Source organism: Chanodichthys erythropterus, chromosome 3, assembly GCF_024489055.1.
Source record: "Chanodichthys erythropterus isolate Z2021 chromosome 3, ASM2448905v1, whole genome shotgun sequence".
NCBI lineage: Eukaryota > Metazoa > Chordata > Actinopteri > Cypriniformes > Xenocyprididae > Chanodichthys > Chanodichthys erythropterus.
The window spans coordinates 8,612,406-8,627,874 of record NC_090223.1 but is presented as its reverse complement, the minus strand read 5'-3'; the positions used below and the strand labels follow the sequence as shown (position 1 = coordinate 8,627,874).

General features: G+C 42.0%; 1 protein-coding gene across 4 annotated transcripts in view; it reads right to left on the bottom strand.

The window, feature by feature from the left end:
* LOC137017021 (NACHT, LRR and PYD domains-containing protein 3-like) overlaps positions 1-15,469 on the bottom strand; it is a 114,107-nt gene that overhangs the window by 33,232 nt on the left and 65,406 nt on the right. The window contains exon 10 of one of the 4 annotated variants that reach the window (XM_067380916.1): positions 8,703-8,800. The exons of the other annotated variants lie outside the window; for them this stretch is intronic. Coding sequence (XP_067237017.1) covers positions 8,797-8,800 — 4 coding nt within the window. The 3' untranslated portion in view covers positions 8,703-8,796. Of the gene's footprint in view, positions 1-8,702; positions 8,801-15,469 lie in introns of those variants that run through there. 4 annotated transcript variants of the gene reach the window in all.

The window sequence follows — 15,469 nt, the reverse complement described above, 5'->3', positions numbered from 1 at the left end:
ATAATGCACAAAAAAAATTCAGTTCTCTGCCTCTAAAGTTATTGCTGACCCTCAGGGTCATTTTATCATGGTGTCTGGAAAACTATTTCATACCCAGGTCTTGCTGGTGAATGTTTACGGCCCTAATTGGGATGATAATAATTTTGTAAATCAGCTGATTGCTGCTTTACCTATCTTTAATTCACATTATCTGATTTTAGGTGGTGATCTAAATTGTGTAATGGACCCAAATCTGGACCGCTCCAACGCAAAACCGCAGGCCCCTTCCAAAATGGCAAATTAAATCTCAGCCTTTTTGAGCCAGATTGGCACTTCTACAACCCCCATAATAAGGTTTACTCTTTTTTTCACATGTACACCATTGTTACTCAAGAATTGACTACTTTTTTATCGACAAAAATCTACTCTCTTCAGTAAAGGGAGTTGAATATTCTGCTATTGTAGAATCGGATCATGCTCCCTTATTACTAGATCTCTCCTTTCCATCTAATTTTACGAACCACATATGGCGATTTAATTCTTCACTATTGTCAGATAACTCATTTTGCAGTATCCTCTTCAATTGACAATTTTTTAAAATTCGCTGACGCTGACGCTGAAAGAAGTGCGCAGGGGGGACATTATATCAAATACTGATTTAATTAACAAAGAGAGGGAAAGGAAAAGGCAACAGCTAATTGAGATGATATCCAAAATTGACAGCCAATACTCTACTTCTCCTACACCAGAACTTTATAAAGAAAGGATTGATCTTCAAACCCAATATAATTTAATTTCATCAAGTCACACAGAACGGCTTATTCTCCGTTTTTTTCTATGAGCAAGGTGATAAGGCTGGTCGATTTTTAGCCCATCAGCTTAAATCCAGATCATCAGCTCAACATATTTCTCAAATCACAAATGATGGTGGGGATTTAACTATTGATCCCCTTACAATTAATAACACGTTTATGAACTTTTATTCTAGCCTTTATAAATCAGAAACCCCTAAGGATCAGTCTAAATTGGTAGAGTTTTTTGACATCATAAATGTCCCTACTATTTCATTGGAACATAAAAAAAGATTTAGATCATCCCCTTCAGCTACAAGAAATATCTGCGGCCATATCAGTGTTGCAAAGCGGCAAGGCCCCGGGGCCTGATAGCTTTCCGATCGAATTCTATAAGACGTTTTCTTCTAAATTGTCTCCACTCTTGCTTAATATGTTTGAATATTCTTTGTCCCAAGGAACTTTACCAAAGTCCCTTACCGAAGCACTGATTACACTTCTATTGAAGCCTGAGAAAGACCCAACACAATGTAGCTCATATCGACCAATTTCTTTGTTAAATGCAGACGCCAAAATCTTAGCCAAATTACTGGCTATTCGATTAGAGTCTCCCTTGGTCAGTATCATTTCAGCTAATCAGACTGGTTTTATAAAAGGTCGGCACATCTTCTCTAACGTTCGTCGTCTTTTGAATGTTCTTTACACTCCCCAATCCCAGGACACCCCTGAAATTGTAGTTTCGCTGGATGCCGAAAAGGCATTTGATCGGGTGGAATGGGACTATCTTTTTTTGCTATGAATAAGTTTGGATTCCGCCCCAGATTTATAGAGTGGACCCGTCTTCTGTATACTTCCCCAGTTGCTTCAGTGGTTACTAATAAATGCCGATCCAAAAAACTTTCGCTATAAAGGGGCACTCGGCAGGGGTGCCCATTAAGCCCCCTTCTATTTACAATTGCAATTGAACCACTCTCTCTGGTATTAAAATCCACACCTTCTTTTCATGGTATAAACAGATGGGGTGTTGAGCATAAGCTCTCATTATACGCTGATGACTTGCTTCTTTACATCTTAGATCCTTCATCATGCATCATTGATATTATCAAAATCTTGCACAATTTTGGGACTTTCTCAGGTTATAAATTGAATATCTCTAAAAGTGAATGCATGCCTGTTAACACACTTGCCAGGCAAATGCCTGACTCTGCATTCCCCTTTCGCTTGGCAAGATCTGGGTTTAAATATCTGGGCATCAATATTGCACATAACTTTAAAGGACTATTTGAAGATAACTTTACTCCTCTTTTGATCAAACTTAAATCTGATCTTCAAAAATGGAGGATTCTTCATCAAACCCTGGCTGGTAGGGTAAACTGTGTTAAAATGACAGTTCTCCCGAGATTCTTATATTTATTTCAATGCCTACCCGTCTTCCTATCCAAAGCTTTTTTCAAAAGATTAGACAAACTTATTTCTAATTTTATATGAGATGGAAAAACCCCTAGGAATCGGAAAGAGTTTCTCCAGAAGCATAGGAGTGATGGGGGTTTAGCTCTCCCTAGTTTCTTATACTATCATTGGGCAGCTCAAGTTCAAAAGATAGTCTACTGGATGCACCCATCAGGTACCACTGATTGGTGTGAAACAGAATCTAAATCCTGCACAGCAACCTCTCTACAAGCCCTATTAACATCTAGCCTACCTATTAAAATAGCACAATATAGACCTTATTTACCAGAGAAACAAGCGCGCCGCCATCTTTATAAAATTGTCTTTGAACTTCCGTTTTGCGGTAGCTCTGTACATTTCTATGGCATCGCTGTCAAAGAATAATTAGTTGGTTAAGTGGATTTGCTTGTTGTAGAGTTAATGAAAGTTATCATGAGCATTGTTATGTTTAAAGCAGATGTCTTAACAAATGTCAGTAGGTCGGGAAGATTTTAAAACGAGCAGTTCATTCATAAATGTAATATCGCTGTGGAAATACAAACCGGAAGTCAAAAGACAACGAGCGCAATGCTGAAAAGGGGCGGGGCTACATAAGGTCTATACATCAAATCCGTTTGTTCCTTCTACTCTTAAAATTTGGACTCAGCTACGCCAACATTTGCAGTTGAGACAAGCACTTTTGCTTCAGAGCCCAATATGCACTAATCATGCATTCCTCCCTGCCAAACTAGACTCTGCATTTAAACAATGGCATGATAAGGGCATCGCTCAATTTGGTGATCTTTATATTGATAGTCATTTTGCTAGTTTTAATGATTTGCGTTCCAAATTCAATCTTAATCAAACTGACCTTTTTCGTTATTTTCAGATACGACATTTTGTGAATGCCCAAAGCCCATCATTTCCACATATTCCATCTAAGTCTCCTGCAGACTCTCTGTTTGAAGCTCCCCTCCATCTACAAGGTTTTATTTTAAGAATATATACAATTTTCATGTCTTTAAAAAGTGTAGGAATAGACAAAGTTAAAAGTGGATGGGAAAAAGAGCTTGGAACAGTATTCTCAGAGGAGTTCTGGAGCAATGCCCTCCATAGAGTGAATGGTAGTACCTCTTGTGCCCGATTGAGTCTTATACAGTTTAAGGTTTTGCACCGTGTGCACCTAAGCAGGGTAAGGATTGCTTCTTTTAATCCTACTTTTGATAAGACCTGTATAAGATGTCACACTGAAGAAGCTGATCTGACTCACATGTTTTGGATGTGCCCTACACTTACTGTTTACTGGTCAACCATATTTGATACACTCTCTCAAATATGTAACGTACAACTGAAGCCATGTGCTGAATTTGCTATATTTGGTGCTCCAACCGCTGAATCGAATCTGACTCGAAGACAACTAAACATTATTGCTTTTGCATTCTTATTGGCTCGCAGACGGGTGTTAGTACATTGGAAATCTGCAAACCCACCTAAAGTATCGCATTGGCTTCAGGATCTGATGTTATACCTTCATTTGGAAAAGATTAAATATTCAATTAGACGTTCCCATAAATTTTCATATGTCTGGCAACCCTTATTATCCTATTTCTCTGCCATAAATGTTCTTCCTGGGGAGTAGTGGGATTTACATAGGTACTATAACCTTTTTTATATATATATATATATTACAAACTCATGGTCTTTGATGCTTTGGCACAAGTGCTTCAGGTGTTTCTCCAGGTATTTACATGTGTAAACATGTAGGGCTTGTGTTTATTGTTGTATCATGGTTACACTTTTGATTGTGGTGTCCAACTGTTTTTCTCTCTCTTTTTATTTATTTTTTTATTTTTTTAATAACATTGCCAGTGTCTAACTGTGGCATATTTTTATTATCTTATTTTATTTTAATATTGTATCTGTCACAGACACGTCAGGCTCCAACATCCACCAATCACAGCGCACTCAATCACCGGAGTACTGATCACCGCCACCTGCACGTCATTATCACACTCATCAGCACCACTACAAAGAGCACTCACACACAGCACTCCATGTCCGGTCTCGTTCGCAGATACTCACGTTGATGCTTACCTCAAAGGACTCCCCGATCTCTACTTACCTTTCTCCTGTGTATCCCGTTCTCCCAGTGTGTTCCTTGTCCATGTGTGAGTGCTCCTTTGTCTCCAGCGATCTCCAGCTCCAGCGTTTCAAAAGACTCATTCATCTGAAAACAGAAAGGACTGTAACTATCTCTATTCATCTCTATCATCAACATCATTACCATCACTTCACCTCTGCATTGCTGTCTATGCTCACTGGTTCAAATAAAGACTACTTTATTTGTACCCGAACGACACCTCCAAAATAGCGTTCCTCATCTCCCAACTAAGCGGCAAAGCAGTGAAATGGACAGACTCCATCTGGTCTCAACGTGGTGCTGTCACTCAGTCGTATTCTGCCTTTATTTCCCATTTCTGGGAGGTGTTCGGAAAACCGATCTCTGACTCGTCTGCTGGTGAGAAACCCTATAACCTCAAATAGGGTATAACCAATAACCTGCTGTCAGTGGATGGAATGAACAGGCTTTGATTACCACCTTCCGCCAAGGATTGGAGCCTCGGGTGCGGCTGCATCTCGCTGCATATGAGGATTCCATCGGCTTAGAGAAGTTCATCCAGCTTGCCATCCGCTGCGCCACTCGTATGCATGCGTGTCTTCAAGAACACCAGGGCCAGTCACTTTCTACCTCACTCCTCTGCCGGTCCGAACCCGTCAGCTCCCCAGAGCCAGCCAATGAACCCATGGAAGTCGAAAATTCTCGCCTCACTCCTTCTGAGCGCCAATGTCGGCTGACCCTGAACCTCTGCCTATACTGTGGTGCGCCCAGGCATGCTATCTCGGCATGCCCCACACGACCACCTTGCCTCATGGTGAGTGCTATTATTCCTTCACTACGTAAAATGAAACCACTCACCACTGTTGTAAACCTTACTGCTGCTGGTATATCACTTACAGTGGTTGCGCTCCTCGACTCGGGGTCAGCCGGCAACTTCATCTCTGGCACCCTCTGCTGGCAACTCCGTCTCAAGACCTCTCCGTCTCCGACTATCTACCAGATCAACTCCATAACTGGCAAACCCCTCAGCCGTAAGCAAGTCCGTCGTGTGGTGGGACCCATCCAGCTACGAGTTGGACTACTTCACATGGAATCGATACATCTGCTGGTTCTGGAGGATTCCACCGCTGACGTGGTTCTAGGGCGGCCCTGGCTGGAGCAGCATAATCCCACCATCTCTTGGAGAACTGGCGAAATCCTGAAGTGGGGCGAAACCTGTTTCTCACATTGCTTCTCTGAACTTCCCATTCCACGAGCTCTTTCCAACGAACTTTCCATCTGTGCCACATCCATCGAGAGTCCTGTGGAGAAACGCTCCATCGACATCCCTGAGTGTTACGCCCCCTTCAGTGATGTTTTCTGCCCACAGAGAGCCTCTAAGCTGCCTCCACACCGGCCATGGGACTGTGCCATCGATCTGCTTCCGGGTGAACCAGTGCCTAAAGGTAAAATTTATCCACTATCCCTCCCGGAGGAGAAGGCCATGGAGGAATACATCAAAGAGGCCCTCGATCAAGGTTACATCTGCCCGTCTACTTCCCCTGCTTCTTCTTCGTGGCAAAAAAGGACGGAGGCTTGAGGCCCTGCATTGATTACCGCTCACTCAACAAGATCACAGTTAAGTTCCATTATCCCCTTCCTCTCGTCCCGGCGGCCCTGGAACATCTCCGTGGTGCCACTGTGTTCACGAAGTTGGACCTCCGCAGCATGTACAACCTCATCCGGACACGCGAGGGGGACGAGTGGAAGACCGCCTTCATTACACCTACTGGCCACTACGAGTACCGCGTTATGCCGTATGGCCTGGTCAACGCCCCCTCCGTATTCCAGGACTTCATTCATGAGGTGCTCCTGGAGTTCCTCAACCGGTTTGTGTTGGTATACATCGACGACATACTTATCTACTCCCGGAGCCTGGCTGAACATCGCCAACACGTTGCGGAGGTCCTCACCCGTCTTCGTCAATTCCATCTGTTCCTGAAATCTGAGAAATGTTCCTTCCACCAGTCATCTGTACATTTCCTGGGCTATGTCATCGACCACAGTGGCATCCGGATGGATCACCAACTGGCCAGAACCTTCCACCATAAAAGAACTACAGCGCTTCCTTGGATTTGCCAACTTCTACCGTCGATTCATCAAGAACTACAGCTCCATCACTCATCCTCTCACCAGTCTCCTCCGTCATAAGCCCAAGTCTCTGTCCTGGACTCCAGCTGCCACCAACACCTTCAATCTCCTCAAGGAAGCCTTCACTACCGCTCCCCTCCTCGTCCACCCCGATCCAGAGCTGCCCTTTATCGTGGAGGTGGACGTCTCTACCACCGGAGTGGGAGCGGTACTCTTGCAGCAGCAGGGGACACCAAGTAGGCTCCATCCATGCGCCTTCTTCTCCCGCAAGCTCAACCCGGCGGAGGTCAACTATGACATCAGTGAAAGAGAACTTCTAGCCATGAAGTTGGCTTTGGAAGAGTGGAGGCATTGGCTGGAGGGAGCCAAACATCCGTTTCTGGTCCTTACTGATCATAAGAACCTAGAATATCTCCGTGCTGCTAAAAGACTGAATCCTAGACAAGCCCGCTGGGCCATGTTCTTCTCCCAATTTCATTACACCATCTCCTATCGTCCAGGTTCAAAGAACGTGAAAGCTGAAGCTCTCTCCCGTCTCCATGCTCCAGAAGAAAAGTCCGAAGAACCTGAACTGATCATTCCAAGTTCCCTCATTGTCAGTCCGATCACGTGGTCGGAGGAGACCATACCCTCCTCCAATGCCTCCACGAACCCTCCGCCGGGTTGCCCGCCAGGCTTGCTCTACATCACCCGGTCATGACGCACTCAAACCATCCATTAAGCCCACACGTCACTTGGCACTGGTCACCTGGGGGTCAATGAAACCCTCTCGTTGCTAAAAGAACGCTTCTGGTGGCCAAACATGGCAGTGGATGTCAGAAGGTACGTGCAGGGCTGCAGGGAGTGCGCCATCTCGAAGAGCCCACACCATCTACCATCCGGCAAGCTCCATCCTCTGCCCGTTCCAAATCGACCCTGGTCACACCTAGGAGTCGATTTCATCACCGACCTTCCAGCATATGATGGAAATACCTGCATCCTTGTAATCATCAATCGTTTCTTCAAGTCATGTCGTCTAATCCCACTGAAAGGCTTAACTACTGCCATGGAAACTGCTGAGCTGCTATTCAACCATGTATTCCGGTACTTCGTAATTCCTGAAGATATTGTGTCCGGTAGAGGACCGCAGTTCATCTCTCGAGTGTGGAAAGCCTTCCATTCGCTCCTAGGTGTGGCCGTCAGTCTGACTTCTGGATACCACCCTCAGTCGAACGGGCAGACGGAAAGGAAGATCCAGGAGATCGGCCGCTTCCTCCGTACCTTCTGTCATGGCCACCAGAACTCTTGGAACCAGTACTTGGGTTGGGCCGAGTACGCGCAGAACTCCTTACGGCAACCGACTACAGGACTCACTCCTTTCCAGTGCGTACTCAGTTACCAACCCCCACTGTTCCCCTGGAACGGGGAACCATCGAACGTACCAGCTGTGGATTACTGGTTCCGAGAGAGCGAGAGGGTCTGGGACTCAGCACACCATCAGTTGCAACGAGCCCTGCGCAGACGCAGGATGATGGCTGACCTTCGGCGTTCCAACACTCCAGTTGACCAGCCCGGACAGAAGGTGTGGCTGTCTACACGGGACATCAGACTGCGTCTGCCCTGCAAAAAGCTGAGTCCCAGGTTCATTGGCCCATTCCCCGTCATCAAGCAGATCAACCCGGTCACCTACCAGCTCCAACTCCCTCCTGAGTATCGCATTCACCCCACTTTCCACGTCTCACTACTCAAGCCTCACCACCCTTCTGTTTCTGTTTCCACAGGGCCTGATGTGGCAGCCGCCGAACCCCCCCTTCCACTCATCCTGGAGGACGGCGCAGCATACGAGGTTCACAAGATCTTGGACTCCCGGCGCCGTGGTGGTCAACTGGAGTACCTCGTGGACTGGGAAGGCTATGGCCCTGAAGAACGTTCCTGGGTTCCAAGAAACGACATCCTCGATCCTAACCTGCTTCAAACCTTCCACGACAGCCACCCTGACCGACCTGCCCCGCGTGGAAGAGGACGACCACCACGACGTCGGGGTCCTCGGCCCTCAGGAGCAGGCCGTGGAGGGGGGGGTACTGTCACAGACACGTCAGGCTCCAAGCGCACTCAATCACCAGAGTACTGATCACCGCTACCTGCACGTCATTATCACACTCATCAGCACCACTACAAAGAGCACTCACACACAGCACTCCATGTCCGGTCTCGTTCGCAGATACTCACGTTGATGCTTACCTCAAAGGACTCCCCGATCTCTACTTACCTGTCTCCTGTGTATCCCGTTCTCCCAGTGTGTTCCTTGTCCATGTGTGAGTGCTCCTTTGTCTCCAGTGATCTCCAGCTCCAGCGATTCCAAAGACTCATTCATCTGAAAACAGAAAGGACTGTAACTATCTCTATTCATCTCTATCATCAACATCATTACCATCACTTCACCTCTGCACTGCTGTCACTGGTTCAAATAAAGACTACTTACTTGTATATCTCTGTGTCCGACCCCTCTGTAACGTAACAGTATCATTGTTATCATTATTATTATTTTCATCATCTTTTGTACTAATTAATTTTGTACTTAATTACTATTAATGAATATCATGTAAGGCAGATTGTTCTGGGTTGGTTGGGGAGGGATTGAAAATGTAAAAAATACAATCTCTGTACAAGCAATAGCATTTGTCCTTGAAATAAAAAAAATAATAAAAAAATAAATGTGATTAGTCAAATATGGCTTAAGTGAACAACTACTAGTCGACTAAAAAAAACTTATTTCACATATTTTCAATCCAGCATGTCACAAAGGGTATTCTGGTTTGAGCTCGCGCTCCGCTCGCATGCTCTGACACACACACACACACACAAAGCATCATACTGTAACGGGACGGGACTCAGGCAGGGATCCATTTGCAAGCTTTATTAAAAGTGAGTGTGGTCGTACAGGCAGGGTCAAACAGGAACAAACAAGAACAGCAAGGGACAGGCAGAATCGTGGTCAGAATACAGGCAGTAGATCAGGACAGGCAGATATCACTCACAGAACAGAATACCAGGCAAGGGTCAAAGGCAGGCAGCAACGGGTCGATAACGGGTAACAGGCAGGAGCAATAACAGACAGGCAGACAGGATAATAATGCTCAGAATTGCAACACAGGTTAAACAAGACTTCACAATGAGGTGATGTGTGAGTGAGTCTTAAATAGTCCAGATGATGAGCTTAGCTGTATGTGGCAATGGGTGATTGGTGTGGAGTGTGTGCATGTGACTGGCAGGGAGGATTATGGGAATTGGAGCCCAGGAACTGACGGAAATCGTGACGCATACATTATTATCAGTTTAAAATTATATTTGTGCATGACTTACCCCAACACACACCAGAGAAAACACTTTGCAGGTCCTATGCTGAGAGAGAGCCTACTAACCTACCACTTCAGTGAGCTCAATTATAGTAACGCAGCATTTTTTTTTGTCAGTAATGGTAACGCCGTTGTAATGGGAGAAAAAGTAATTCGTTTGATTACTCGTTACTGAAAAAAGTAACAGCGTTAGTAACGCTATTTATAACGTTTATTTATAATGCCATTATTCCCATCACTGACCATTATAAAGTTTAGAAGAGCCAGGTTATTTTGAGTCGGGAAACGCGCCGGCGCGTTTTGTAGGATTTTTTTTCATAAAATTTCTATTAAAATTTTTTTACATAAAAATTCTGTGTTTATGTAACCTGTATGAAAAGAGACACATGTCAGACGCCCGTGATTCAGCTCATTATCCACTAATGCGGCCACGGCCACAGAACGAGCGCTATTCAGACGCAAATTCTGAGGCAATACATGTATACATCGTCTCAATCATGTATTTATTGTCTTAAAAAGTGTTTATCTGTATGTTAAAGCAATGGTTAGCGACCTCTGGAAGACATGCCGTTAGTTTCTGGAATTACCTGTTCTTCTTTAGATTAATTTGTGGACTCAATGTGCACAGAGCGCCCTCCGGCTGCAATATGAATTGAAAACACAGTATCCAGCACTCACAGTGATGACAATAAATACTGAATAAATATTACTCCTCTGTATAGCAAATTGACATAAACATATGAGAATCCATCAATATTCTCCAAATGTGCATGCTTTTAATCCTTTAAGACCGGATGGAGCATCGGCGCTCCCATTTGTGTGTCTCTCTTTAAGAGCCAATAAAACTTGAATCCATATAGGTAGCACAAAAATTCTTTTTGCATACAAAACCTGAGACTTTAAACTTTCATATCAAGCCTCCAACATGCTTCTGTTGCATTGTTTTCATCCTCTAATGAGTCTGAGTATTATGCGTTTAAAACAAAAATAGCACAGCCGCTAACTGAATACAAATATGTATATTTCACATGCTCATGACTTCATGAAAAATGCACAGATCATAGAAAATGGCACATCAATATTTAAAGCAGATTCTCACGATTAGAATGAACCCAAAATCAACATAATATAATGTGTTGATCACAAGATATTACTCACGGAATGATTTAAATGTGCCCTAGAATTAAAAATGGAATTTATCTTGGCATAGTTAAATAACAAGAGTTCAGTACATGGAAATGACATACAGTGAGTCTCAAACACCATTGTTTCCTCCTTCTTATGTAAATCTCATTTGTTTAAAAGACCTCCGAAGAACAGGCGAATCTCAACATAACACCGAATGTTACGTAACAGTCGGGATCATCAATATGTATGCCCCCAATATTTGCATATGCCAGCTCATGTTCAAGAATTAGACAAGGGCAGACAGTATTAACGTCTGGATCTGTGCACAGCTGAATCATCAGACTAGGTAAGCAAGCAAGGACAATAGCGAAAAATGGCAGATGGAGTGATAATAACTGACATGATCTATGATATCATGATATTTTTAGTGATATTTGTAAATTGCCTTTCTAAATGTTTTGTTAGCATGTTGCTAATGTACTGTTAAATGTGGTTAAAGTTACCATCGTTTATTACTGTATTCACGGAGACAAGACTGTTGATATTTTCATTTTTAGACACTTGCAGTCTGTATAATTCATAAACACAACTTCATTCTTTATAAATCTCTCCAACAGTGTGTAATTAGCTTTAGCCACGGAGCACCATCAAACTCATTCAGAATAAAATGTAAACATCCAAATAAACACTGTACTTATGCGATCAGACATGCTGCATGATGAACACTTTGTAAAGATCCATTTTTAAGGTTATATTAGCTGTGTGAAATTTTTTTATGCTGGTTAAGGCAAGAGTGAGCTCTGTGGGCGGGGGAGCACGACATTTAAAGGGGCCACGCAAGGAATCGGTGCATATATAATTAAGCCTCAAAATAGGCAGTTAAAAAAATAAGTATTTTGAGCTGAAACTTCACAGACACATTCAGGGGACACCTTAGATGTATATTACATCTTTTAAAAAGACGTTCTACGGCACCTTTAACATACTTTGCTAAAAACATGTCTCTCATCTCTCCGGGATGCAGTGTGTATCCAATGTTTCTGGACCCATCCATGTTTGTTTTCGAACGTGGAATAACACAAAATAGATATCATTTTAAAGCTTAGAATCTCTTTTTAATGCATCTAACCATTTTGAAAAACTCCTAACGACTGCTGAGAAGTGCCTCTAAACTGGAGTTTACTGCCCGTTGGCGCCATCTGGCTGCGAAAAAAATTAATAACAATTTAGTAAACTAAACTTTATGCTATCACCACAAAATGTGAACCAGATGCAGCACACATGTAGGAGAGCATCGCCAAAAAAGAATTTTTATCCGATCTTATTGCATTCCTGAGTTATTCCATGTCAAATAATAAAAAAAGTATATATTATTATTTAATTATTTTTAAAAATTGTATATATTTTTTGTCTTTTATCAGCTGTTTCTCAGGACAAAAATGTCCAAATGTAATGTAATTTATATTTTCTTAAAATATAAATTGTTCTGTCAAATGATACCTACCTTTTGACTCTCCTTGCTACAGTTTTGGAGTTATGAGTCTTTACTTTTGTGTGTGTCGCTCAGAAAAAAAACCTCTAAAAAAGCCTTCAGGTCTTAAAGGGTTAAGCTAAAAGGATATATGAAATCCCACAGAGGTAACATAATTGTTCAGACACTTTGCATCACAGAAATACATTATATTTTAAAGTATATAATAGAATACCATTATTTTAAATTGTAATAATATTTCACAGTATTGCTGTTTTTTCTGTATGTTTTATATACACCATGATGAGCTTTGAGACATGATCACAGAGGGTTTTTTCACAGCCTACCTGTCTGAAAGAGCTCATTATTTATGCAGGTCATTAGAGCTCTTTATGCGATTCTTTTGTCTTCTCAGGTGAGAATCACCCATTATTCATGATGATTCACGCCTCCACGCATACTGTGTTTCTTGACCAAAGATGTTTTATAAAATTTAAATCTCTCTATTGTTTTATATGAACAAGCAGGCAGCATAATTTTTACCTCATTTTGAAGCAAAAACTCTAGTCTACAACCTCCAATACCCAGAAGTCTTGTGAACACAGATTTAAATTTTTTTTTTTTGCTTTATTTCAGTGACTTAAGTTTTTTGTTTTTTCAATAACCACGCATAAATGTTATTCCTTCAAAAACACAAACATGTACATACATGTTCCTTACATATTATTGTAGCCTAGTTTGTGCTGAATACAGTGTAATGACACTTTTTCCATTAATATGTTTATGAACAACTGAAAAAAGCACAAATGTCAGGGCATGTTTGTCTGAAAGAAGATACAACTAGGATGGTTTGAAGGATGAGTAAATCATGGGATAATTTTCATTTTTGAACGAACTATCACTTTAATTGATAATAATGACCCTGGAATGAGTTCCTGTAATTTTATAATTAATGAGTAACATTAAACAGTCTGTGTAAATAAACATTTAAATGCTACTTCAAATGCAGCTTCTGTTCCACGTTTGCAGTGTAAAGATGGATTTTGTCAATGATAAATTATATTGGTAACAGTCTATAGCCTACAGGATTCTGATTAATTTAAGTAATTGGTTAAATTTAAGTATTTAACATAAAACACAACACAGGTAATCATAAAAATTGCGCTTATGAAGGTAAAAAAAGCCCCTGCAAATCAATTGCAAGGAGCCCCTTAATGGAAAAGTTAATGTATGACCCTGGCATAGGGTAATGTCTGGCAGTTGTAGTTTGTACTGCCACCAGGTTCACACATACTCCGTCTGCAGTGCGTATGTGGCACATATTTTTTGTGGTGCCTATATTTACAGGTTAGAGTGCTGACTTAAAGTGACAGTGCGTTGTTCGTGGTCAAAATGAACACGGATTGACATGAGAATGTAGTAACCTCACCATAAATGTATTTATTTCAATTATACTACTGTTTTTCACAGTCATCTTTTTACTTTAAGCCTGGGGTAAAGCAAAGAAAAGCAAAACACTTGCCATGAGTAGCAAAAATAACTAATGCGGTCAAAATTAATTACAAACTTTTTACACCAAGTACCACCTAAGAAAATATTTCTCTCTCCAAGTACCACCATAATGACCAACATTTAAATACAGTAGCGTAGTAGGCCTAACTATTCAGCTAAAGTTCAAAAACGAGGCAGTTTATTCCAAATAAATAAGTATATTTATTATTGTTAAACATGTAAATGCACAGTTTGAACATCAACACTGCGGTTATGTATTTGTGCGTGATTGAAAAGCGTGCGCTGTCTTGCAACCCACCAGTTGAGAAACATTTACGTAAGCTCAGGGTGTGAAAAAAAAACAGAGGGGGGATGTTTTGATTTTTTTTTTTTTTTTTTTTTTTTTAAAATTTGTTAAAAACCAGTGGAGCTATATATTATTTTTGGCAACTGTTACAGAAACATTTGTACAAAAAAATCTTCTGATTTAACCTTGAGATTTGAAGTATTAGATAGCTTATATTTGCAACACTATCTACAATGACATTAATAATTCTTAATTTCTGATAGAAATGCAAAATCAATCAGTAGTTATTAATAGAATAACGAGACACAAACCTGTACATAGGGCTGCACGATTAATCGCATGAGATTGTCATGCGTGTCTCGTCAGTAAAGCCGGTTCTGTGATTAGCGGTAAATGTCCATCACGTGATTTCAAATGGAGCGGCACTTAATATACAGAGCCGTAGTTCGCGGACAAGCTACACAATATTGTGTTCATAATTGCAGATGAATCACATGCGGTTATGAACGCAATATTGCATAGCTTGTCCGCGAACTACGGCTCTGTATATTAAGTGCCGCTCCATTTGAAAGCAGGTGATGGACATTTACCGCTAATCACAGAACCGGCTTTACTGACGAGACACGCATGACAATCGCATGCGATTAATCGTGCAGCCCTACCTGTACATTCAATCGCGTTTGGAATACATTCAAACAAATTGGATAACAAGCTTTAAAACCATGTCAACAAATAAATGCATACACAGTTTTGAGGCAGCTTTAATCACATGTTTGGTAATTTCATGACTTAACTTACAACAGAACAACGACGGCCATTGCTCGTAGTTTCTTTTGCGCTTTATTTAAGCTATAATAAAGTAATTATGCTGCGCGTGTCGGCGCATTTGCGCATGCAATTCTTGAATGCGTGCCTTGATCACAGTATAACGGCTGATTGGACAGTTATGTTCATTTTTCTGAGTTTTACCGCCATATCCTGACAATCTCATCTGACCGCAGTTCACTGTTGTTCAAATGAAGCTCCCTTGTCATCACCTGCACCTTTTCCGTGCTCTGACTTGCGCCTGGCCCTGAGGCGAAGTCGGAATGCACGTCTAAAAAGTCTCCCGTTTTTGTGCTCTTTAAGAGGCGGTTCTGCATTTAAACAAACGCAACTCTTGTCAACAAAAAAGTAGACAGAAACAGCGGTTGTGAGCGGGGTGGCCAAGCTTAGGCCACCCCTGGCCACCCCCTGGCTCCGCCCCTGCTGTTAGCACCTGTGCTTGGTTCACTTTTGTCTTCTTCACTT